The sequence below is a fragment of the Pezoporus wallicus genome, unplaced genomic scaffold (genome assembly GCF_028554395.1).
Source record: "Pezoporus wallicus isolate ANWC-B61680 ecotype Strahan unplaced genomic scaffold, APGP_CSIRO_Pwel_v1 contig_7545, whole genome shotgun sequence".
Classification (NCBI taxonomy): domain Eukaryota; kingdom Metazoa; phylum Chordata; class Aves; order Psittaciformes; family Psittacidae; genus Pezoporus; species Pezoporus wallicus.
This window is the reverse complement of record NW_026642398.1, coordinates 1,728,435-1,753,170: the sequence shown is the minus strand read 5'-3', so window position 1 is coordinate 1,753,170 and position 24,736 is coordinate 1,728,435. Positions and strand designations below refer to the sequence as shown.

Below are 24,736 nucleotides of genomic sequence, written 5' to 3'. Positions count from 1 at the left end.
TGATCTGGAGACTTCCTTGGATTGCTTAAAGAACACTTGGTCCACTTGCTTACCCTGGTTACAGGTTCTTCATCTCCCACCTATACCAAGTAGCCTCTCCTCTGACCATCACCCACAAAGGCTCACTCAACCTGCTGCACATCCCCCAGAGGAGCTCCATCCACACAACAACCTTCTGAAAGGCACTGAAAGAAATTATCTCACCAGTCCCAAGCACACAGGTCGCTTCCAGCAGGTTCCGATTCAGTTCACATCAACAGTTAAGTAATGAGAAAGGAGAAAATGGGAACAAAAAGGGCAGACAAAGGAAGAGCCTTGTGTGAGTGTAATGAACTGAATCAGCTTGCTGAAGGATTAGATGAGCATTAAGGCTCAAAGAAGAAAAGGACTGCATAACTGGAAGCAAAAGAGGGGAGAAGTCACACTGTGGAGGAAAAGAGGTACAGAGCTGTAAGATCAGCTTAACTCACTGAATCATTCTGCAGGTGGTCTGGGCTTTGTGCCAGTGCCAAGGCATTTGTATTGCAGCTATTGAAACTTATAGTAGGGGACTGCTAAGGACTGGGACGGGACACCTGCTACCTGTTAGAGCCAAAGCATGAATGTCACCTGGTTACAAGGACCTGCACTGTCTACAAAGCTAACAGACAGTGTCTACCCCTTGGGGAACACAGAGAGCTCTAACACATACAACGTGTTACTTGAACATCTTGGGATTTCCATGGGACAAAGACGACCAGCAAACAGAATGGTGCTGGGGCACACATCATCTTTAGAGACACCTGTGACTGCTGTTTAAGGCTCTGTACTATAAAAAATGATGAGAGTTGATGCTATTTCAGATTTAAGAGTCCCACATCCTGCTACCCCTGGTTCACCTAACAGTACAGAGGTGAAGATGAAGGGATGAAGGCTCTTTCCCGTTCCCCCCCCCCCAATGCCCTTGAAAGCATCCAATCATTAAAACTATTAATACTACTATAAGAGGAAGCTTTTCATCAGGAAGTGAGTTTAACACTTGCCTTGCAAGCATAAACACAAAGAGGAAACCTGAAGCAAACAAATCCACTCCGTTTATTGCCTTAAATGAAATTTAAAATGAAATTAAGAAAGCCCTGGGATTTTGTTTGCATTTCACTTGTCATCTGGGATCACCTCACATGCACAGGTATCACTACAGGCAAATGCTTAAGGAACATTTACAAGTTTATTCTATCACAAGAGAACCCAACAGCAGCACTGTTGCTGGACTTCAGTGATGAGTGACACCCTCAGATGGCATTGGGAAGACTATGGTTATTCTAAAGCAATTGCATGGAATTACACTCGAATTCTTCTGGAGTGCTAAATCCTGCTTAACTCAAAGAAGTGAGACAGCATTACCCAACATGACACAAACCACAGCAGACTCCAGAACACTTATTTCCTGGTCAAACCAAGAGGTTCCAATAACCGTAACTCTGAGCATTTTTCCACCACGATTTAGATGCATTTGGAATGTTCTGATGTTGGATGGAATTATCTTCATTGCCAGAGAACAAAATAAAATGGAAGAAGGATATTGGGTTTAATCCAGTTAAGAAGCACAAACATCCCTGAAGTAAATGTACAGTGAAGGCAGGCACAGTCAATGAAAGGTTTCTGTCTGACCTTTAGTGCCAATCTTTCTTCTTGGTAGGAAAAGGTAATATTAGTAGTACAGATTGTGATTTAAAACAAACAAAAAAGCACCAGAAGATAGTTCAGCCCTTTGCTATCTCCTGCAAAATACAGGTCTTTTTACAGCAAGAAGGTCAGAGTGCTATGTAAAAGCAAATGTGAGGATGGGGGAAAAAAGACTTCCCATAAGCAGTGATTTCCTGTTCATCTTTTGCAATGTAACTGAGGTTACCACTGGCAAAGCTGAATCCCAAGTGCTCCTCAAACTGAACTGTTTGCCATAGGAAGTGAAGTGACAGAATTTGGGGTGACCTTGCCCTCAAGTCATAGAACCCCAGACTGGTTTGGGTTGGAAGGGACCATAAAGCTCATCCAGTTCTAATCCCCTGCCACGGGCAGGGACACTTTCCACTAGAGCAGCTTGCTCCAAGCCCCTGTGTCCAGCCTGGCCTTGAACACTGCCAGGGATGGGGCAGCCACAGCTTCTCTGGGTGACCTGTTCACTGTTATTTAACCTTCCTAAACTCTAACTACAGCCATGTGATCTGAAGCAGAGTCATATCCCTGTATCTCCCCTTTGCTAGCTCATCCTTGGCAGTTTATAAACTGTACAGCATCAAACAAAAGCTGCCTATGAAGAGGAGATTGATTTTACTCTGGTAGCTTTTTACGTACAACCTACTGACAATCAGTGTAACTTCCAGTACCTGGATGAGTGCAGGAGAAGGGCTGAGATCTGAGTTCTGAACACTGTGAATACACAGCCCTTTGAATTTAGATGACTAAAAAACCCCCAAACAAATCACATAAGAGGCAGTTACTGCTTTATTAAAACTATAGGAAGCTTTTAATGTAAGAACCATTCCAAGACTTCGCCCCCTTTACTAATCTAAATATTTTTACAAGGACTGTCATATGATCTTAAACACTCTGTGTTATGGTATTACAAATATGACAGCGGTGTTTTGATTACGCACAGCAAATCTCTATGGGTTTAAAAGGTATGTCAGGCTGCGTACATGTGATAAAACATTAAATGACACCCTGGAAAGGTACTGAATAATTTACAGCTTATCATAGCTCTTTCCTGAGTATTTATACAATTCCTTTGCACAAACTTCAAAACAATAGCAAACTCTGCTTGTAAAACTGATTTAACTTGGTTCTGTAATGTGTATAATGCAAGTTGCAATGGCACATATAAATGGAACTGACACTTGTACACTATGGAACAAATGTCCACAGCATAAATTATTTATACCTTACATGCAGCACTACTATCATGGAAAGGATTCCTGGATTCTCTAATTTACTGGATTATTGATGAAAAATTTCTTGTGAGATACAGAAGGGAAAATACTGATGCACATCCCACAACCAATAAAATGTAGCATGGACAGAAGAGAATGTGCAACATGAAGATGACTCAGAAGGCTGCTTGGGGACCTCAGAGCAGCTTCCAGTGTCTGAAGGGGGCTACAAGGATGCTGGGAAGAGACTTTTCATCAGGGACTGCAGTGATAGGACAAGGGGTGATGGGTTCAAACTGAAACAATTCAGTTAGATACAAGGAAGAAGTTCCTTATTGTGAGGGCAGTGAGGCGCTGGCACAGAGAAGCTGTGGCTGCCCCATCCCTGGCAGTGTTCAAGGCCAGGTGAGACAGAGCCTTGGGTGACATGGTTTAGTGTGAGGTGTCCCTGCCCATGGCAGGCAGTTGGAACTGGATGATCTTAAGCTCCTTTCCAACCCAAACCATTCTATGATTTCTGTTCCTACATTATGCCTCCTCTAAATCCCAAGTTACCCTTATCTGTTCTCTTCAGTTTGCAGGAAGCTCCTTTCAACAACAAAAACCCTTTAAAAGAATCCCATCACCACTTACACCTTTGTGATAAGTTTGGTGGTTTTCTTGGTTTTCTCCCCCCCCCCCTTCCACCACAAGTAGATTTTTCTTTGTGAAGCAATTAGAGTTTTATTACAAGGAAAAAGACTTCAATGACTCCGTTTTGACACTGAACAGATTTGTAGCCTTACTTCCATTCCTCTGAAGGGTGGGCTAGTTCAAACTTCTCTCTCACATTGGATACCCCCATGTCCAAGTGTAGCCAGTGAACCTCCTCAGACTGCAGGTGACTGAGCCGTAGCCCATAGCAGCCCACATTTTTCACTTTTTGACTGTCCACGATCTTCTGAATTATGCCCTAAAACAGAGAAACACACACTTTTACCATGTGAAATATTACCATGGAATAACTCCTACAAAACACTAAGCAATAAATCAGGTAGCAGCCTGAGTAAGAACACCAAACATGTGCCACTGTAAGCTGCTATTTCAGACAAGCATTTACAAGCTCCGACGTTTTCCCAGCATGGCTCCACAAAGCAGCAGTAAACACATTTCCATTCATCTTCAGAGAATTAAGCTGCTTTTTCCTCTATGTAAAATAGAATAATATAAAAGCCAATATATAAAAGTACATTTGAGGAAGAAAGCAAGATGTATTTGTTCAAAAAACCCCACATCCAGCCCTTTTAGGAATTCCCTATCTACAAATGGAAAATCATCTCAGACTTTCATCCTATTTAATGCCCCAGCAGCAGGATTTGGTCAGTCACATCACAGCCCCTTGGTTTCCTTCCTCCTCATCCCCCATCTCATTTTCTCCCGAGACTCAGCACAGATCCCTTATAAAAGGAGGCAAGCAACAATTATTTGGGCAGATTCTCAAACAAAACCAATGTCCCACTTGTTTGCTCTGTGATAAATCTCAGTGTTTGAGGCTCTCTGCTCAAGAAAGGAACCTTTAGAACGAATGACAACACTTTGCTGTTTCCCATCCGTGTCAGAAAGCTCCAACACGCAGTAACTAAAATTGAGATGAGTTACTGGATCGTGGATTAGCAAGGTGCAGCCTGCCAGGCTGTCCTCCTCTTAGCCACATTAGAAAGCCAGCAGGCGATCAGAGCGGCTGCCTACAACCCCAAGGAGACAAGGCTTGTCTCTGCAAGGCAGCACATCCCCATCACTGCACAGTTCAGAGCTCAGCAGGAGCATGGGCTATCACTGCTCCCAGACACTGCTTCCTTCAGGAGTTCAGAGTCCTTTGCTTCCGACCCTGTAATGGCCTGAAAGAGCTCATGTGGGAGTGTGTAAGGTTGGACTTGATGACCTTAGGGGTCTTTTCCAACTGAGTTGATTCTGTGTATAAGCATACATATAATACACAAGCACACATATACACACAGATGCACGAGCTGATGATTCTTGCACTGAATTTCAGGCCACATCAACATCGTGCCAGTGTAAGTACTAAAGGAGCCAGATTCGGGCTCCCGGAGTGAGCGAGGCAAAAGGTTTTTTTACAGCATGAAACTGTTTCCCCAAGTTCATGATTTCATATCCCAAAGGAATTGTTACAGACCCCAATTCTGCAAAGAAAGCAAGCAGAAAACCGCAAAAGAGACGAAGGAAGCACTAAATCTGACTAGAGGGGGAAGATGACACATGTAGGAGGGGAATCGTGCTTCTGGTGAGGCGAGAGCGAGCTGTTAGATCAGCTCACACGTCTTCTCCAACTGCAATCTTTAAATAATCTTGCAGTAGCAACACAGTGAAATGTACAGAAACAATAAAGATTCTCCAGAAGGGAGCACAACCTGTGTTCAGTAAGTTCACAGAGTCTGAATCCAAAGAGGTTCCATCAAGCCCAGCACCCTGCCTCCAACAGCAGTGGCCTGAGCATCCTCAGAAGCATCATTTTTGTGGGTACCACTGTGTCTCCCAGCACCCTTTGTCTTCATTCGTGTCCAGAAGCTGGACATCCACTGCCAAGCGACGGCGAGCCCAAACTTGGAAGATGGACACAAACAGCAAAGCACACAGGATGCATGTGGAAGACTATGTCTGGCATGTGGCAGGGAGACTTAGGATAGCATGGATTAGGTTGGAAGGGACCTTAAAGCTCATCCAGTTCCAACCCCCTGCCACGGGCAGGGACACCTTCCACTAGAGCAGCTTGCTCCAAGCCCCTGTGTCCAACCTGGCCTTGAACACTGCCAGGGATGGGGCAGCCACAGCTTCTCTGGGCACCCTGTGCCAGCGCCTCAGCACCCTCACAGGGAAGAGCTTCTGCCTAAGAGCTCATCTCAGTCTCCCCTCTGGCAGGTTAAAGCCATTCCTCTTGTCCTGTCCCTACAGGCCCTTGTCCAAAGCCCCTCTCCTGGTTTCTTGTAGCCCCTTGAGGCACTGGAGCTTCTGTAAGGTCTCCCCAGAGCCCTTCTGCGGAACAAACACCCTAAGGGGCTTCTCTTCATTTTCATTTAAGAGCTGATTCCAGATAGCAACAAACCACAGCCAGAACCTAAACCTGATGGAATAAGCCAGTGTGGAGATTAACACACTCAGAACAGCTGCTCTGCAGGGGAAGCCTCTCAAGTGAAACATCTATCCACTTATTTCCTTTTAATTAACAAACCAGAGAATTTGGGTGTTAGAAGATTTGAAGCCACACCTTCTATCAGCATCAACCAGCACCACACCAGTGGGTTCCTTCAGCAACAGGAACTCACAGCAGAGGAAGTGCAGCTTATAAACAGTTCCCATGCAGCGGGACAGGGTTTATCTGGCGGCTATTCCCAAACAGCACAGGATTAATGTCCAAGACCTGCACTGGCACCACAGCCACAATCAGGTCAGTAACTCCAATGGGGTGGTAAACAACACATTGAGTCTCCTCGTGTTTTGGACAGGCTCCACAGAGCAAGCAGAGCATCAAACAAAACCACTGCCATCCCTCCAGGATGGCTGACAGCTTCTCTTGTCTTTCATGGCCACAACATGAGGAGCCCTGCCAGAAGCATGCCTGATGTTCCTTGGGGTAGTGATCAGAATGCTTAATCAGCCGTCTGCAGCCAGCTGAACTGCTTAACCACTGCACAACAGTGACTAAGATCCTGCCGGGACGTGCCATGATGATCCTTTAACTGGAAGCACAGCTAAAGAAACCTGCAGTCTCTGCAGACCCCACTACAACCAGCCCTGTAGCTCAGGAAGCTCCTCAGATGCACTCTTGAGCAGGGGAAAAGCAGGTAAGGAACACCAAAGTTTCAACCTGGATTACAAACTTGACTCCAGCAGAAGCCTCCTCCAGATTTCACTTTGGACATATGCAAGATACCCACACGAATATCAGTTTCCATGAGGAGTTTTCATGTCTCTGTTGTCATAAACACCCTCCAACTGTAAGGAAGTCGCACCACGATCTGCCCATTGAGGGCTGTTGCCTGTAATCACATTAACTTTCATTAGGTTTCCAGAGCTAACATGTACATCCTGACCATAAAATAGGCTGTACAGCTGAGCAGAAGAGAATGGGAAGTCCTCAGAGGAAGTTCTATCACTAATAGGGAAGTGATGGGTCCCCTTTCCCTCCCTTTAATCCCCATAAAGCTTTTCAATAGCTAGAAACCTGGTTAGCGCTCATTCCTCCCCATTTGTCTGAAGAACCCACATATATTCAACACAGCTCATTTTAAAACCAGATTAATATTTGTCCTCAATTAGCAGAATGTGCCCCAAAATAGAATTTCCAGCACAGTTTGTTCAGGAGGCTGCTGACAAATCAAGACAAGAGAAAGGCCGAAAGGCACCAGATCCCCTGTGCTCTTCCTGCATGTATCAGCAATACCTTGTGCTTCTGTAACTGAGGGGAAATGAACTGCTTGCTTGTAAATTAACAAAGCTGATGTGCTACAGTGAGTGAACTGAAGTTGGAATATATAATCCCAGTGTGACTGTAAACCTCATTTCCCTATTTAGTAGGAAGGAGAAAGTGTCTTGCACTAGGAAAAGTCTCTAAGTAGCACTTCTGACACAAGACGCTGTGTTGAAGTTTGTCAAGCACTTCAAATATGGCAAATGCTATTTATATATCAAGTATATAATCCTGGGTGTTATTATATGGGGAGCTTAAATGAAAAGCTGGACACAAGTAAACTATAAAGCTCTGATGCAAATGGATTTACAATTTCCATGAAGGAAAGCTCTAGCATCCCCTCACAGCACTAAAGGGCAGGTTGTCATCTGATGAGCCCATGTCTGACATTCAAAGAGAAAGGCCCACATCCCTCCTCTTCTCATTCTTGTGCTACTTCCTCTCTCCTGCACTGATCCAGCGAACACATTTGTGCACGTTGATCTAGCCCTTCCGAGTAACTGCCCCCAGTTTATACAGTGGGCATGACGTGCTGTGGTATGGAATACCTCTTTGGTCAGTTTGGGTCAGGTGTCCTGTCTTTGCTTCCTCCCGGCTTCTCCTCCTCCCTGGCAGAGCATGAGGCTTACAAAGTCCTTGGTCAAGGTAAACATTACTGAGCAGCAACTAAAAACATCGGTGTTATCAGCGCTGTTCCCAGCCTGAAAGTCAAAACCACAGCACTGCACCAGCTACCAAGAAGGAGAAAAATGACTGCTACTGCTGAACCCAGGACACTCATACAATAAACAAGACTGGGGAACGGATCCAGCTGAACAAGAACTCTGCCACTGAAGCCCCACAACAAGTATGTATTGAAACTATAGCCTGAAAACACCTTATTCTGGTGCCTGGGATTTTGTCACCATGCAACACCATCAACTCAAGCAACACATCCACAGAAGTGCCTCAGTGTCTCTGTCGCTTAAGCCATACACAGATCTGTCACCCAAAGCACCTCTCCACACTCACTCGTAATTCCACAGGGAACCTCCAAGCACACACTGAGAGCACTGGTGGAGCAGAGCTGGAGCAGCATTCCAGCCTTCTCAGGTGAATCAGCACTTTTGTGATCCTACTGCACACTTCCCAAATAACAGTACTTTAAATGCTGACAATTTCAGAAGCTTTACATCAAGAACCCACTAGAAATTGATAGAATCCCAGAATGGTTTGAGCTGGAAGGGACCTTAAAGCTCATCCAGTTCCAACCCCTGCCACAGGCAGGGACACCTTCCACTAGAGCAGCTTGCTCCAAGCCCCTGTGTCCAACCTGGCCTTGAGCACTGCCAGGGATGGGGCAGCCACAGCTTCTCTGGGCACCCTGTGCCAGCACCTCAGCACCCTCACAGGTCAGAGCTTCTGCCAAAGATCTAATCTAAATCTGCCCCCTTTCAGCTTAATGCCATTTCCCCTTGCCCTGTCACTACATTCCCTTGTAAAAAGTCCCCTATCCTTGCAAAGTCTGAGAGCTCCCCTGGATCCAGCACTTGCATGGTTAAACGCTAATGGAGGATGTGCTGTTGACTTGAAGCCATCCACAGATCCAGGTGCTACGTTATTTCAGATGTGTGTCTCATCCGAGGATATCAAGAGTATTTTGCACAAGCATTCTAAAGACCAAAGGTGGTTTTTGTCAGTTAGAATTAGATTATCACAAGACCATATACCTTCTGGCTTGATACTGATTACAGTTGCAGGTCCATAGGTTTGAGTTCTTGGTACTCAGAAGTTCTCAGAAGGGAGGCACGTATTTAATAACAACACAGTCAGTGCTCTCAGTGACTGAGGTCAGGCTGACAAACCTCTTGCCCTTTGTCAAGACAGGCAATGTCCTTCTCGAGCAATGTTTGGAAAGCAGGAATGCTGCAGTGGATGCTGAGGGATGCTCACAAATCAGGCTTTAATACCTTATTCCCTCAGCAGCACTGCAGTGCCAGCAGGAACAGGTTATTTCCTTTCTTCCTGCAGTGTTCTCAACTGTGTCAGTCTGCAAGAGGATGCAGGTAACAAGAATGCAGAACTGATCTGGATTAAGAGCAACGCTAAGACAATCATTCATTTTACGTTGGACTGAGGTTGCCAAACAGTCACACCACCTATGCCAGTACAGCTAAGGTCACAGCATGAGCAAACAAACAGCAAGAAGGAAGCTGGCATGGGTGCCAGAAGACAGCTTGTCTAATAGGGCATCATTTGAACTGTGGAGTCTGTTTCCATTCCTCCACTGCAAACTGGATCTCCAAATACTGAGGTCTCCTGTATTGCTGGATAAAAGTACAGCAACATGATGGGGCTTGAAGAGAGGCAAACAGGAAAGAACAACAAATCCTAACACAGTAATGCAGCTCAATAAACTGCTTTAGTGACGTCTTGGCTGAATATGATTCAGGCCTTCGCACAGAATCAGTTGGAATTCCATGAGAAGGGCTGAAGCGCATTCAGGATTCAAGGTGCTCCAAGCCCCTGTGTCCAACCTGGCCTTGAACACTGCCAGGGATGGGGCAGCCACAGCTTCTCTGGGCACCCTGTGCCAGCGCCTCAGTACCCTCACAGGGAAGAGTTCTCTCCCTCATAATTCCTTCTCCTCCCACGAAGTTCCAGTTTGGAATGCACAGTCTTCCAATCCCACATCCATGCCTTCTACCTATGAAAAATAAGACTCTGCAGATGAGTAGGGAAACTGATGAAACTGCTCTGGTCTTTGCCCATGATGCCGAGATGGGACACAGGCAAGTCATGCCCCTTGACTTCAAATTTAAATGAGATATATCCTTAGCTAAGGATGTTCTTTTTTTCCTTCTGCTTTTTGAGCTTATTCTGTCAGCATTCAAGAAGCCACCATGTCAGGGTGCTACTGCAGAGAAAGGGGGGAAAAGACATCTGAATGATGAACAGGTTAAGAGGGCACTGGACACTGCATTTTATGTGTGAAAGGGTTCTGACCATGCTTCTCTCCAACTCCAGAGGTAAGGACAAAGCTGGCAGCTGAAGTTTTAATGCCATCTCTATCTGTTCATGTTTTAGACAGAACTGGAAGAAAATCAACCTGTGTGTGATTCAAGGTATGACACACGTCTGGTAATAGCCTACTTTGAGAAGTCTGGTTGTTATTTCCACATAAATAATGTCATCTTTACTTCTCCCAACTACTACTCAAGAATAAGCTCTAAGGACTAGATGTTTAAAAGAAGGTGTAATGGATGCAAGCTGGGCACCTCTGGGGTGGGAATGCAGCTTCCACTTAAAGCCACCTATAAGGGCTCACGTTTCCAGGGCCTCCTTTCTAAGCCCTCAATCTAAATGCACTGCATTCATTTATCAAATACAGAATATATTTGATATGGAATATCCAACTCTGCTTCAACCCCATCTCCTGAAAGCACAGAGGTGATTTACTCCTAACTGCTGATCCAGATGTGGTGGCAGTGTTTGCTTTCAGGGTGCACTGGAGACCAAAGACATTCCATCTCAGCAACACCCACCCTCCTGCATGCCACACCTGAGGCTGCGAACAGGGCAGAGCATGCCCTGCATCCTCTCCAGCCCCAAAGCTGCGAATCCCTCTCTGTGAATATGCACGTAGACAACACATCCAAACAAGCCATGCCAAGATAAATAGGGAAGATAAACAGCCTTTCTTCCTCCAGCAAATGCATGGCTATCTATATACACATTTGTGGTAGGAGACCACTGTTTGCACATTCATAAAAGCCTTATTTTCCCTTTTTCTCTTGGAAATGAAGCATGTCTTCAGTATAATGCCAAGGAGAAAAAAAGGGTACGGAAAGCATGCCAGCTCTTTGAAATCCAAGAAAGCATTTCCAAGAATTGAAAAGCTGCCCTTGAATCCACTGCAGAAAACACTCATCCCTCTGAGGAAACAGCTGTCTCTGAGGGACTAAATCCATCCCGGATAAGCAGAGGGCCACAGCCAGAAGTTCTCAAAGCAAGGCCCATGTACAGCCACACTGTTGTCTCGGTTAAAGGTATTTCAAGTCAAACAGCAATGAAATCAGACCTTCAGTCTACCTGCTTAAAGAAAGCTAAGCCCTGCTCATCTGAGCTTAACACGAGTTTTGTAATGAAAAGGGTTTCCCTGCATGATCAAAGCTTAAGGTATAGAAGGTATGCACTCTAAGGAAGCCATAAAAGACATAGAAAACAGCCTTTCCTCTCATCTTTCACTCTCAGAAACATCCTTTCCATTGACAAACTCGACTTCGTTGGAAACAGAAGATGTCAGAAATCACAGCTCAGTGGAGAAAGTCCCACCCTTATTTCCCCATGGTATCAGTACATTCCCCAAAGTCCTCTGCTTCACCTTGACTTGGCTCCCCTGGAGATTCCAGACCAAGTGTCTGACTTCCTTTGGACACTGGAAGGGTTCCTGGGCTGCCATCCCAGAGGAGCTGTGCTAACCAGGGAGTAGCCCTGAAAACCCTTCTTGCATTTCCTTTGCACTGCAGAGCTGTCTCAAAGACATTCACCTCTGAATATCCTTACACAGCTCCTTGGGAACAAGCCAAAGGCCCAACCCAGCACCAGCCTCCTCCTTGGTCTGTAATTCTATGTAGTTCTACTGCAGACCAGCTCCTCCACAAAAGGAAGGGGGGATGATAAAACTAAGGCATAAAACCCCTTAAAGGTTATTTTAACCTTAAATTATTCAGCTTGCTGGAACAGCAGTCATTCCAATGGAATGTAGGCTTCTCCTCCAACACGGGTTTACTGTTGCTAGAATAAATGTCAGGACATGGTAATACTTCAGTGCTGGATCTTTACTATGGAGTACCTGCACGTTCAACAGTCACTATCCCGGTTTAATAAAGTAAAGAACCACACTGACTGAAATAACAAAGTTTAAAAGCAACCCATTACATTCTCTATCAGGAAAGAACAATACAAAAACCCCATTACTTTTAGAAACAACAATCTCATTTAATGTGCACATAAGAAAGCTAAAAAGTAAGCTAAGTCCCCAGTAACTGCTCCTTGCCTGTTCTTTTGATCCTGCTTTTATACAAAGCTATGGCACGTTTTTGCTTAGAACAAGGATTTGTAACTCTGCAGCTTGAACTCAGCACTGAATTTCTTACAGGGAGTGTAAGTTTTGGATCCCTAAAGCCCATAACCACAGGTATTTCTGAGCTGGAGGAACCACAGATGTAATCTCGGCTTTTGTTTTTCAAGTTTCTATGCACTTCTTTGGAAAGACAACCTGGATTTCAAGTCCCATGTGAGGATCCATAGACATCCGTTCACAGTAGAGGCTTGCAAGGTTAAAAACATACTGAGACACACTTTTTCTTCCCTTGTACAAAGGACTACACTTCATGAAATGAATCAACCACATTAGGTGTCTCAAACCATCATACTTCAGTCAGAGAGCGAAGATGTTTCAAGTGGTACCCAACCTATTCTATATAAAAATAAGCGTGTGCTATTGATGACAATGTTTCTTGTTGTTTTAGCTTTGCTCGCCAAGTTCCTACACACAGATCTGAGTTCACTGAACTGACAAGAGAGAGCTTTTCTTATCATCACCAGTGAAAATCCTTGAATTTCAGAGGTCTATGATCAGGGCCACAAGATCTACTTGTGAGGAATGCTTCTTTGGTGTCTTCATATGCAGCCATGCTAGGAAATAAACAGGACGAAGAGAAAACGTTCAAAACCTCAGTCTTTTTTACTTGGTTTTCTCTTGCACAAAGGAAATGATGGGCAGGAGACAACAGAGCTCCTTAACCCCCAACAGCTCCCTTCAGCAGATTGGAACCAGGGTTTTGTTGTGGAATTCAATGTACATGCAGAGAATACAAACGTTGGCAGCAGTGAACAGATGGGAACCTGCTCCTACAGTAAGAACCTCAGAGAAGGAAACAACCCTCCATACCACCTACCACCATGCAAGAGTCTGCTCTTGGAGAATCATTAAAAGCCAACCAAACCATGAAGCTTTAAAAGCATCTGACATGAAGTGAGCTTCATTTCAGCTTAAATACCTCAACACCTCAAAAATTCAAGGAGTAAGAGTAGCAAATGGTAAGCAAAGGCCTCAGCATTAGAAAGAACTCATGCTTCAGAATAACCACTGGGTTTCATGCACACATAACAGCTCCACACACCTCTCAGATTACAGATACTTAAAGTTATTCTTAAAACTCCCCCAGCTTTGAGTTCTGTCCAACTAACTGAAGGACAAGCATGGTAAAAACACAAGCAGCTGGTGACTGGGGGGGGAGAGAGGGGAACAAAGGGACTTACTGAGGGTAAAATGGACTCCTCAGCTTCATTTCCCCACACCATGGGGGAATGAGTGCTCAAGCAAGGCTATTTTGTAATGTACACATTACATTTAAGCATTTTAAACATGCAAATACATACAACCTACATTTAAATATGCTAAATTATTTAGTTCATACGAAAAGTGTCACCTTCATTCCAGCTCTCACTCCTGCCATAAGGGGTCACACAAGCTTTTGGGAAGCACGAAGTGCTAAAAGTCAACTGACACATATCAGCAGTGCTATCCAGACTGACAACCAGTGGTGTAACTGCCAAGTTTCTATTGTGCAGAAATGGGAAGAGTATTCATTTAAGATAATACACAATCATATATCAGGTTTTATTTGTTCTCAAGGAAAGCTGGTACCACATGAAGCTTTCCCTGAACTTACTCACCCCTTACAACAGGTAAAGACTCTTTTAAAATGAACTGCAAACCTCCTGTTTGCTTTAACCTGCCATTTCTTGGGTGTTAACACTTAAGCTAAAGATGGCTTGCGAATGCTCGAAGCAGACTTACTCGGACATCAGTAGCGTCTCCGTGCCGGATGATGCTGGCCCACGTTGTCGGTTCACTGTTGTTTTCAAAGTAGTGGAAAACCTTTAAGACTCGTTCCATGGACCCTGGGGAACGCTCCATCCCAGTACTGAGATGAGTCTTTGCACTTGAACTTGGTGTATGATTCAAGTTGGGATCAAGGTAAGCCGCTGCCATGGTTTTGCTAGATGCTAGGTATCTGTCATATTCTGGGAAAGGGAAACAAGAAAGAGATTCATTGTAGTTATACCTGGATCTTACACTGATTCATACAAAGCACCTACCAGAAATCCATACAGACTCGTTTTTAAAGGAGATTTTTGGAGTGCACTCCTAAAATAAGTTATACATCTACAAACATAAAAACTACCCAGATAATACGAGAGCAAGAGAACTGAATTTGAACACCACAATCATTAACAGAAGTGGTATCTTTAGCAAGACTTCTTCCTTTAGTTTCTCAATGATTTAACCAGGCCCCTGCCAAAGCCTTCAAGACCAAACAGCACCCCCAGTTTTAACAGGAGTTCCCATCCTTAAAATCTACCAAGTCTGGTCTTGGAACAAGCCTCTAAAGATCAGTATAAGGAAACCCTGACAGCCCAAACTGGAGGCTGAGCACTAAGAAGCTGCACAGCAACACCAGGCTCTCCTGTCTAAGGTTAAGACACTGCCACATCAACTTGTTTTGTGCTATTTTGGGAACTCAAAACCACCCAGAGATAGATTCATTATTCACTGAGGAACCATTAACACCACCAGTGTCCATCCTCTCATCAATTAGTGAGTAAGTGGCTAAGCTCTACCACCAACTGGCCCAGTTTCCAAATGATTTCCAGTCTGGTAGCAAAGGCACGGACCATGGTATGAGTTTGCATCTCTAACAAAAAAAGGAGAAAACTGCCTCTTGGCTACTGCTGCAGCTTAGTCAGCCACAAGCAGATGGTGTCTGAGAAATGAATGCAATACAAGAGAAAAAGAGCAAACAAAACCTCCTCCCTTGCCTGCCAGAGTCAGCATCATTCCAGTCTGCTGGCTGGAAACAGCAAAGAACTGCAGGGCTTTGCTCCAGGCCTTGGACAAGTGCATGGAGCATTCTGTACCCTCCTCCTCCTCCTCACAGGGAGCAGACAGTGGGGAGGCAGTGTTGGAGATGCTGGAGATGTTAAAAATAAACTAAACTTGCTCTTTTTGGCACACACGGTGCTCCGAACGCCTTGCTGGTTATAAAGCTGGCCTGTGAAAGGGGCTGGAGGAGAGGGAGACTGCTTCAGGACTGCTGCTGGGAGCCTCAGCCTTCATTTACTTTCCTTTGAGGCAGAAGAGAGGCTGATGCTTCCAGATGAGCTCCTGTAATGGCCGGCTTCAACAGAGCTGCAGCTACCAACATGCCATCCTCCATGAAAATGGGGTTCAGGAAGCTATCAGGAACAAAGTGAAGGTGATTTGGGTTCTAGGACTGGCTTAGTTTTATACCACAGCTGCCTGAAGCTGCTATAGATGTTAAGAGAAGCACAGAGGAGGAGCAGCAGAAGGAGCCTGTGGTCAGGGGCAGGAGGGGAGACGTCTCCCCAACCAGTCATGTCAAACCACACCATGAGCTCAGCTAACAGGAATCTAGCACCAGCAATATCAAGGCTTGAAATCTTCAGGCTGCAGAAAACAACATTTGCTAGAGGCTAAACCAGGACCTGTAGTCTAAAACAAAGAGTTTACCTAACTCAGACCTTCAGGACAAAGAGGCAACAAAGAGCCCATCTGAGCAGGGTGTCCTGAAGAAATGGTTGAACGGCATTCATCCAGCAGAACCAAAAGAACTTAAAATGGGCAGTAACTGGGTCAGACAAAAGGCCTCTGATGTCCTGCCCTGAGGGAAGATGGTGAGAACAGGCCAAGCAGACCTTTATCCCCAATATTCTCTCAGTGTCTGACCCCTGAGGGACTTCCCCACTTCCCAAGCCCCGGCTTAGCTCCATATCCCTGTTGCCTCTATTGGAAAACAAGAAACCATCAGAGCTTTTGCACTTTGCTTTCCTGTTCTCTTTCCCATGTCTTAAGCCAACCTTAGGCCCGCCTTAAAACCCTTCCTCCCATCCACCCTACACCACCAGATACAGATCCCTCAGCAACATCACTCTCGACTTATCCTCACCAAAAGGCCTTGCAAGCTGTTTTCATACAAACCCTGACTTGAAAGCTGAAGCAGGTATAAGAATCCCCCCTGCAGCAAAGTAATACTGAGGAGACATGACCGTACATGCTCCTCACTGCAGGCTCCACTCCTGTGTGGTTAAAATAGCCACAGGGCAGAGAGATTCATCAGGACAAATTCACGTCAATGGAGCCCTTCCATAGTGCAACTGCTGGGATGAAACGGCATTTTCAGGCTTAGACATGGGCCACTTCCGCCTTATGTTCTTCCTCCTTCAGAACAAGCTACCTACGCTCAAAGTCATGAGTAAAAGCATTAAGCTCTTCTCGTGAGACTTCACCTGGAACATTGTGTGCAGTTCTGGTGTGCTCAACATAAAAAGGACATGGAACTCTTGGAACAAGTCCAGAGGAGGCCACGAGGATGAGCAGGGGACTGGAGCACCTCCTGTATGAAGACAGGCTGAGAAGTTGGGGCTGTTCAGCCTGGAGAAGAGAAGGCTGCGTGGAGACCTCAGAGCAGCTTCCAGTATCTGAAGGGGGTCTACAGGGATGCTGGGGAGGGACTCTTCATTAGGGACTGTAGTGATAGGACAAGGGATAACGGGTTAAAACTTAAACAGGGGAAGTTTAGATTGGATCTAAGGAAGAAGTTCTTTACTGTGAGGGTGGTGAGGCACTGGAATGGGTTGCCCAGGGAAGTTGTGAATGCTCCGTCCCTGGCGGTGTTCAAGGCCAGGCTAGACAAAGCCTTGAGTGACATGGTCTAGTGAGGTGTCCCTGCCCATGGCAGGGGGGTTGGAACTGGATGATCTCAAGGTCCTTTCCAACCCTAACTATTCTACGATTCTAAGCTTTAGTTCAAGCTTAAGCAAGGAAGATTTGCTACAAACCAAACCAAGCATCTGTTTTAGTAAAGGAGAACTAAAAGGAAGCCTGCATTCAGGCTGTATTCCATCCACTTAACATACACATTCATCAGGTTTTACTTGGCAGAAGAAGAATAGGGAGAAAAGCCACAGGAAAATACCGAAACGAGCATTTAGATGTTTGACCACAGACTTAAATATGGACAATCTGTATCCCTTGGGAGCAGCAAACAGGAAAAGTGGTGGAAGACACCAGTTTCTACATGCAAAAGAGCTCTTAGGTGGTGGAATGTCAATGGACAAACAAAACACGATTAAAATCATTTAGCTATTCATCGCATTGAGGGGAACATGTTGAATCAAACATCATACTGCCCGTACTGGGTACAGGGCACTGTCAGTTTTCACCAGGTTTTATGGGACGTAGTCTCTAAAGGTGAAACCACCCCTATGCAAAATCAGAAGAGCAGTTTTCCTGCAGGATTTGTCATCATTGGGCTCCTTACAACTTCTTTTAAAAACCCCAATGCTTGCTTTATGAGGTACCAAAAGAGCAATAAATCGCATTGCTCAAGGTACAGAAACACATGCTCTACCCTCTGGTTACGGACCTATTAACATTCCCATTAAAACCAGCCCCTGAGTTTGAGTTTATAATGTGACTGTAAAACTCTGCCTGAGGCCAAAGCTTTGTAAAGCAGAGCTGCTCTCCAGCCAGGAGAGTTAAACACCAGTTTACAACATGTAGGTTGCTTTACAATGCAAAGAAAGTTAAGATTCCACGGCTAAGATGCTTATTTGGGCTCTTCTAAATTCAAACCAGCCTGATTTGTAATCCTGCCCTTACAGATCTCAGTTTAAAAGAGCACCTTCCCTGTGAGGGTGCTGAGGCGCTGGCACAGGGTGCCCAGAGAAGCTGTGGCTGCCCCATCCCTGGCAGTGTTCAAGGCCAGGCTGGACATAGGGGCTTGGAGCACCATGCTCTAGTGGAAGGTGTCCCTGCCTGTGGCAGGGGGCTGGAACTGAATAATTTTAAGGTCCTTTCCAATCCAAACCATTCCATGACTCTATCAGCAGCTGGATAATGCATTAAAACCTAAACAGAACTGTTCCTCATAGTAGCATGGGCAGACGGCCAACACCACAGCCTTCCCCAGCTCATGCCACATGGAACCAGGCTGTAATCGCTCACACTATGACTTCACCTTGTCCTTTATAGATACAACATTTTTATGATATTGCTCAACTTCTCATCTCAGGCTTGAAGGCATCAACATCTGTGAGCTAAAGGGCACATTTCTGCAAAATAACTTAGTAAATCTCAATTCAAACCTATAAAAACCTGTAAGAATCTATAAAATCTCTTAAAAATGTAAGAATTTATAAAAAAGACAATAAAAACTCAGAGCTCATTTCTTCTCCGGTCCTGGTGTAATAATTCTACAAGACTTAAAATAGTAATGCTATTAAATAGAAATAAAAGCCTTTAAGTTACACATGCATCCATGAACAAAGCTGCTTTAGTAGACTGACCACAAAGTCATAGAATGCTTTGGGTTGGAAGGGACCTTAAAGATCATTCAGTTCCAACCTGGAAAACCACCTTCACAGAGAAACATCTGGATGTCCTGAGGGACAACAAGCCAACCAAGAGTCCTCGCAGCAAAGGCAGCCACCAGCTCTTTCACCAATGCAGGCAGAGTATTGACAGCATGTTGAGAGAGGTGATCCTTCCTTTATTCAGTACTGGTGAGGGTACTGGGAGCGCTGTTCCCAGTGTTGCGCTCACCAGTACAAGACATGGACATAATGGAGATGGTCCAGTGAAGGACCACAAGGATAATTTGGGGATCTGAGCATCTGTTATACAAGAAGATAAGAGAGAATGGTTTGGCCTTGAGAAGGCTCAGGGGAATCTTACCAATGTGTGTAAATACCAGTTAAGATAGAGCCAGATTGTTCCCAGTGATGCCCAGTGAGGCCCAGTGAGGACACAAGGCAAGTGGCAAAAACATGACAGGAATTCCCATTTAAATAGAAGAGAAAGGTTTGCACTACACATGCGTCAATGGTGGACTTGGCAGTCCTGGGGCAAAGGTTGGGTTTGATGATCTTAAAGGTCTTTTCCAACCCAGCCAATCCTATGATTCTACACAGGGTAGGTGAACACTGCAACAGGTTGTCCAAGGAGACTGTGGAGTCTCCACTCATGGAGATACTCAAACCATCCCTGGACACAGCCCTGACCAAGCTCTGGGCAGGGCAACTGGACCAAACAATCTCCACAGGTCCCCTCCAACCTCAGCAATTTGGCAATTAAGAAGAAATTCTTATTTCACACTCTAAATTCCTTGGAATTCTCCACAATCCATCTCGCATCACACAGTAAACGTGTCATGAATTTCAAGCTCAATCCATTTTCACAGCTAGTATTAAATCCTGCAGAAGCTCACCTTGCAAATATTAACTTGACTATCTCAACCTCACAGAAAGGAAGGATGCTGAGTACAAGTTTAACTGTGCTCCTCATGACAAAGTTTATATTTTCAGGAGCCTCTGTCAGAAGTCAGCACACTGCTGACTTTCAATATGCCATCTCAGATGGTATTCATCTCATATGGCATTCATTTCATACAGCTTTAAACAGAAGGAGGCTAGACTGAGATGAGATGTAAGGAAGAGATTGTCCTCCTTACACTGAGAACACTGGCACAGGATGCCCAGAGAAGCTGTGCCTGCCCCATCCCTGGCAGTGTGCAAGGCCAGGTTGGACACGGGCTTGGAGCAACCTGCTCTAGTGGAAGGTGTCCTTGCCCGTGGCAGGGGGTTTGAGCCGGATGAGCTTTAAGGTCGCTTCCAACCCTCTGTGATTCTATAATCTCCTTATATATATATATATATTTATGGTAAGATCTGGTCCCAGCACTTGCTGTTGGACATGCTGTCACTCGCTAAAATCCTTCTTGGCAGCACTTAAAAGACATGTTTCTTCTAAGAAAACAGCCACAGCATATGCAATCAGATGCTTCTGTGGCATGGGTGCACGCTTGGAGTGCCTGGTTATGGCAACAGTCCCATTCCCAGAAGATCAGGCAAATGGGACAGTGGAAAAAGCTCAAAGCAGCACCCCCAGAACATGTACATGCCACAGGCCAGAAGCAGTAAACGTGCTTGGTGTGCACAAGGGGTTTTGCATTTACCTGATGTTAACATCTTACACATTTAAAGATATTGATTTAAGGTGAAACTTAGAAGTTCTTTACTGTGACGGTGGTGAGGCACTGGAATGGGTTGCCCAGGGAAGCGGTGAATGCTCCATCCCTGGCAGTGTTCAAGACCAGGTTGGACAGAGCCTTGGGTGACATGGTTTAGTGTGAGGTGTCCCTGCCCATGGCAGGGGGGTTGGAACTGGATGATCTTAAGGGCCTTTCCAACCGAAACCATTCCATGAGTGTATGAAAACCATTAGATGTGATTTCAAATTAGGCACTAACACAAAAGGAGAGGAGAAAGGGTAATTTTTTCCTATTATCATCACTTTTGTCTCCAGAAACAGTGAATAATTTCAGCTATTTCCATAAATCACATTAGGAAGTCCCTGTTTGTTCCTACTGAGTTTATTTTTCTTGTTCTCTGTCTTTCAGCTAATGCTGATGTTCAAAAGTAGAAGAGAAAAGCAGTGATCCTTTTTTCCACCTTAGACAACTTTCAGCTGTATTCACTCTTCTTGGTAATATTTGCTATGGCATCCAAAAATGCATTTATTTCTCCTGCTGCCTCTCCTCTGATCCCCTCCTGGCCACTGCTCTTGCCCTGCTCCTCCAGATATCTATTTTTAAGTACATTCTTTGCAGTCAAAAGCACTGATCAAGGCCCTCAGGTCAAAGTATAGAACAGCCTGCGCAGCCACATTAAAACCATTCCAAAATTGAGGTTTTAGTACCTATTTTAGTCCAAACTGACACACCAAATGTTTCACTACATCCATGTTCCTCTGAACACCTTTTCTCCCTGGGAACAGTTCCTAAACAGTAACTCTACATCTCAATATGGTTTTTCTTTCTTTGCAGAGTTAAACATTTTAGAAATACACTAGAAAACAGGAAAAGATAATAGAGACCAAAGTCAAAACACGTTTAACAATGCAGGCTGCCAACATGGGTAACCCATGTTTTAGGAGATAAAACATTCAGGGGTGCATGAAGGAGGAATTCAGCAGAAGCAAGGACTAAAAAAGATCCATATAAAGCAAAGCAAACTGACAACACTCAGCCTGTTACAAGTGTATCACAGCAACAATCAATTAATAAATTATATGTATCATCTAAACTAATTGAAACAAGGGCATACTCCATGTACAGGCTGTCTTAAGGACCTGTACACTGCTATTGCTCAGTGCTACAGAAGCCTGGGCCTTGGGCAGCACTGAGCCTTTGGGATGAAGAGACAGGAAAGGTTCAGGGTACTGATAATCAGCTGAACCCTCGGTGCTGCAAAGCAGCAGCTCACATTTACCAAGGTGTGACCCCAAGGATGCTGGGTTATATCAAAAGGCATCACCAGCAGAGATAAAGTCAATGTCCCACTCAGCACTTGCCAGGCCACATCTGGAATACTGTGTTCGGTTTTGGTCCCCACTATACAGAAAAGACGTGGACAGGCTGGAGAAGAGCCACTAAGATGATTCAAGGATTGGGAAGCCACTGAGGAAGAGCAGAGAGAGCTGGGTCTGTTCAGCCTAGAGAAAAGAAGGCTCAGGGGTGACCTTACCACCATGTTCCAGTATTTAAAGGGTGGCTACAGAGAAGACAGAGACTCCCTTTTGTTACAAGGAGTCAAATGGAAAAGACCAGGGGTGATGGGCACAAGTTATTCCTGGGGAGATTCCAACTGGACACAAGAGGGAAATCTTTCCCAATGAGGACAATCAGCCATTGGAATCATCTCCCCAGGGAAGTGCTGGACTTCCCAAGCTTGGACACTTTTAAGTCACCTGGACAGGGTACTGGGCCATGCAATCTAGGTCATGCTTTGCCTAGACAGGTTGACACAGATGATCCTTGAGGTCCCTTCCAACCTGGGATTCTGATTCTATGAAGATGCCTTGGCCCTCTTGTCATCCTACAACATTCAAAACGGTACCAATCTGTCTCAGCACTGATCCCACAGGATTAAGTCCTAACACACCTCACACAGTTTAACCCAATTTTAATTGTAACATTGCATAAGCTGTGCTATCAACAACTCCCTCTGGAGTTGGCACCGATTCCTATTTTTAATATTTAAAAATTTAATAGTGAGGAAACATCAGTTGTGTTGGGAATACAAAGACAATCAGTGCCTGTATATGCTTTAATTAGACTAAAGTATCCAGCTGGATACTATGCTAAGTTCTCAACAGTGCTCTGAACCTGCTCTGTGGTCCCTTGGCACCACTGAAAGCCAAGCAAACACTCATCTACCCTTATATAGACTCACAGAATCATATAATAGTTAGGGTTGGAAATGACCTTGAGATCATCCAGTTCCAACCCCCTGCCATGGGCAGGGACACCTCACACTAAACCATGTCACCCAAGGCTCTGTCCAACCTGGCCTTCAACACTGACAGGGATGGAGCATTCACAACTTCCCTGGACAGCCCATTCCAGTGCCTCACCACCCTTACAGTGAAGGACTTCCTCATTAGACCCAATCTAAACTTCTCCTGTTCCAGTTTTAACCCGTTACCCCTTGTCCTATCACTACAGTCCCTAAGGAAGAGTCCCTCCCCAGCATCCCTATAGGCCCCCTTCAGATACTGGAAGGCTGCTATGAGGTCTCCACACAGCCTTCTCTTCTCCAGGCTGAACAGCCCTAACTTGCTCAGCCTGCCTTCATATGGGAGGTGCTCCAGCCCCTGATCATCCTCATGGCCTCCTCTGGACTTGTTCCAACAGTTCCATGTCCTTTTTACGTTGAAGACACCAGAATTGCACACAGTGCTGCAAGTGGGGTCTCAAGAGAGCAGAGAGGCAGGTTCACCTCCTTTGACCTGCTGGTCACGCTCCTTCTATCTTCTCTTGCTATTCTGTCTTCTATTGCTGATCTTCTGAATTCCTCTAGCAACTTGTAGAGAAGAGTGGTGCGAATTTTAGAGAGCTGAGCAAGTAAAGAAGCTCTTTACTGTGAGGGTGCTGAGGCGCTGGCACAGGGTGCCCAAGGAAGTGGTGAATGCTCCATCCCTGGCAGTGTTCAAGGCCAGGTTGGACAGAGCCTTGGGTGACATGGTCTGGTGTGAGGTGTCCCTGCCCATGGCAAGGGGTTGGAACTTGGATGATCTCAAGGTCATTTCCAACCATAACCATTCTGTGATTGCATGGAACAAACAATTCAGTTAAATGTCTCTATTTTGAAGCTGCAGTTCTGGTTGGCAGCAGCCTTCCTGTGAACATCAAAACATGAGAGTGAAGCCATAAGAATTCAAGTAATCTTTTCTAATACTGAAATATTGCCTTATGGAGGCCCTACAGAACACAAGCTCTTCCTCTCAGCCTCTTTGTAACTAAATAAAAGCAGTGGGAATTTACTGTCTTTCCAGAATAGTATAAACTAATAAGAATTAGTGATAATGCAAGTGTAGGGCCCAGATATTAAAAACCAGAAATGCTGAAACCAGAGACAGCTAAAGAAAGTGATGAGGTATCCTGGCTATGCACTAGCACAGCTTCATACATCTGGGTTTGGCTATGGTTTCCCTGGTCATGGCAGGGAATGTTGGAACTAGATGATCTCAAGGTCCTTTCCAACCCAAACCATTCTATGATTCCACAGGTCTGACTTTAAACTTGCCTTTCCTAGTTTTACTGACTAAATAGCATCCCAGTCCTACACTTTACAACATTCCACTGTCTAGGCCTTTCCATTTTAACCTCCCTTAATGCAGTTGTAACCAGGAGCACACATCAGATAAAGGCACTTGAGTGCTGGAGAGGAACAGAGCAGGACAACAGCCATGTTGTTGTGTTGCATGATAATGGCCTTGACAAAACTCCATCATCTGTAAAGCTCAAGTGTTCCCCCCCAGTCAGTAACTACAGGTTCTGATTTACAGGCAGAAATGAAGAGCAACCTGATTCTTATTCAGGTGCTTGAATGGAAGCTCAAAGTACACCGACCGTAATAATTCTCCACATTACAAGCTTTTTGGTATCACACTTCAGTGCATCTCTACATACACACAGCAAAAAAGTGACTTTCGCAGTTGGGGTTGCTGGAACTGGTCATGTACTAAGTGCCTCCTCATGAATGATCTTGAACAATGTGATATTCCTTTGGATCCCCTTTAAGAATCAAAGCTCTTGGCTCCTCAAGACTCTATGCTGTGTTTGAGGACCCAAATAGCAGCCGCATCATTCTTCAGCTAAGCATTTGTTTCTCTAAGTCTCCATCTACTGCACCCAAAGGAGAGAAAGCAGAAGCAGCCTTCTCGAAGGTG

General features: G+C 45.0%; 1 protein-coding gene across 25 annotated transcripts in view; it reads right to left on the bottom strand.

Moving 5' to 3' along the window:
- PTK2 (protein tyrosine kinase 2) overlaps positions 1 to 24,736 on the bottom strand; it is a 201,516-nt gene that overhangs the window by 101,604 nt on the left and 75,176 nt on the right. For all 25 annotated transcript variants that reach the window (XM_057429733.1, XM_057429734.1, XM_057429741.1 and 22 more), the window contains 2 exons: positions 14,222 to 14,448; positions 3,695 to 3,861 (listed from right to left, as the gene is read on the bottom strand). In XM_057429733.1, the coding sequence (XP_057285716.1) occupies positions 3,695 to 3,861; positions 14,222 to 14,416 (362 nt within the window). In that variant the 5' untranslated portion in view covers positions 14,417 to 14,448. The remainder of the gene's footprint in view (positions 1 to 3,694; positions 3,862 to 14,221; positions 14,449 to 24,736) is intronic.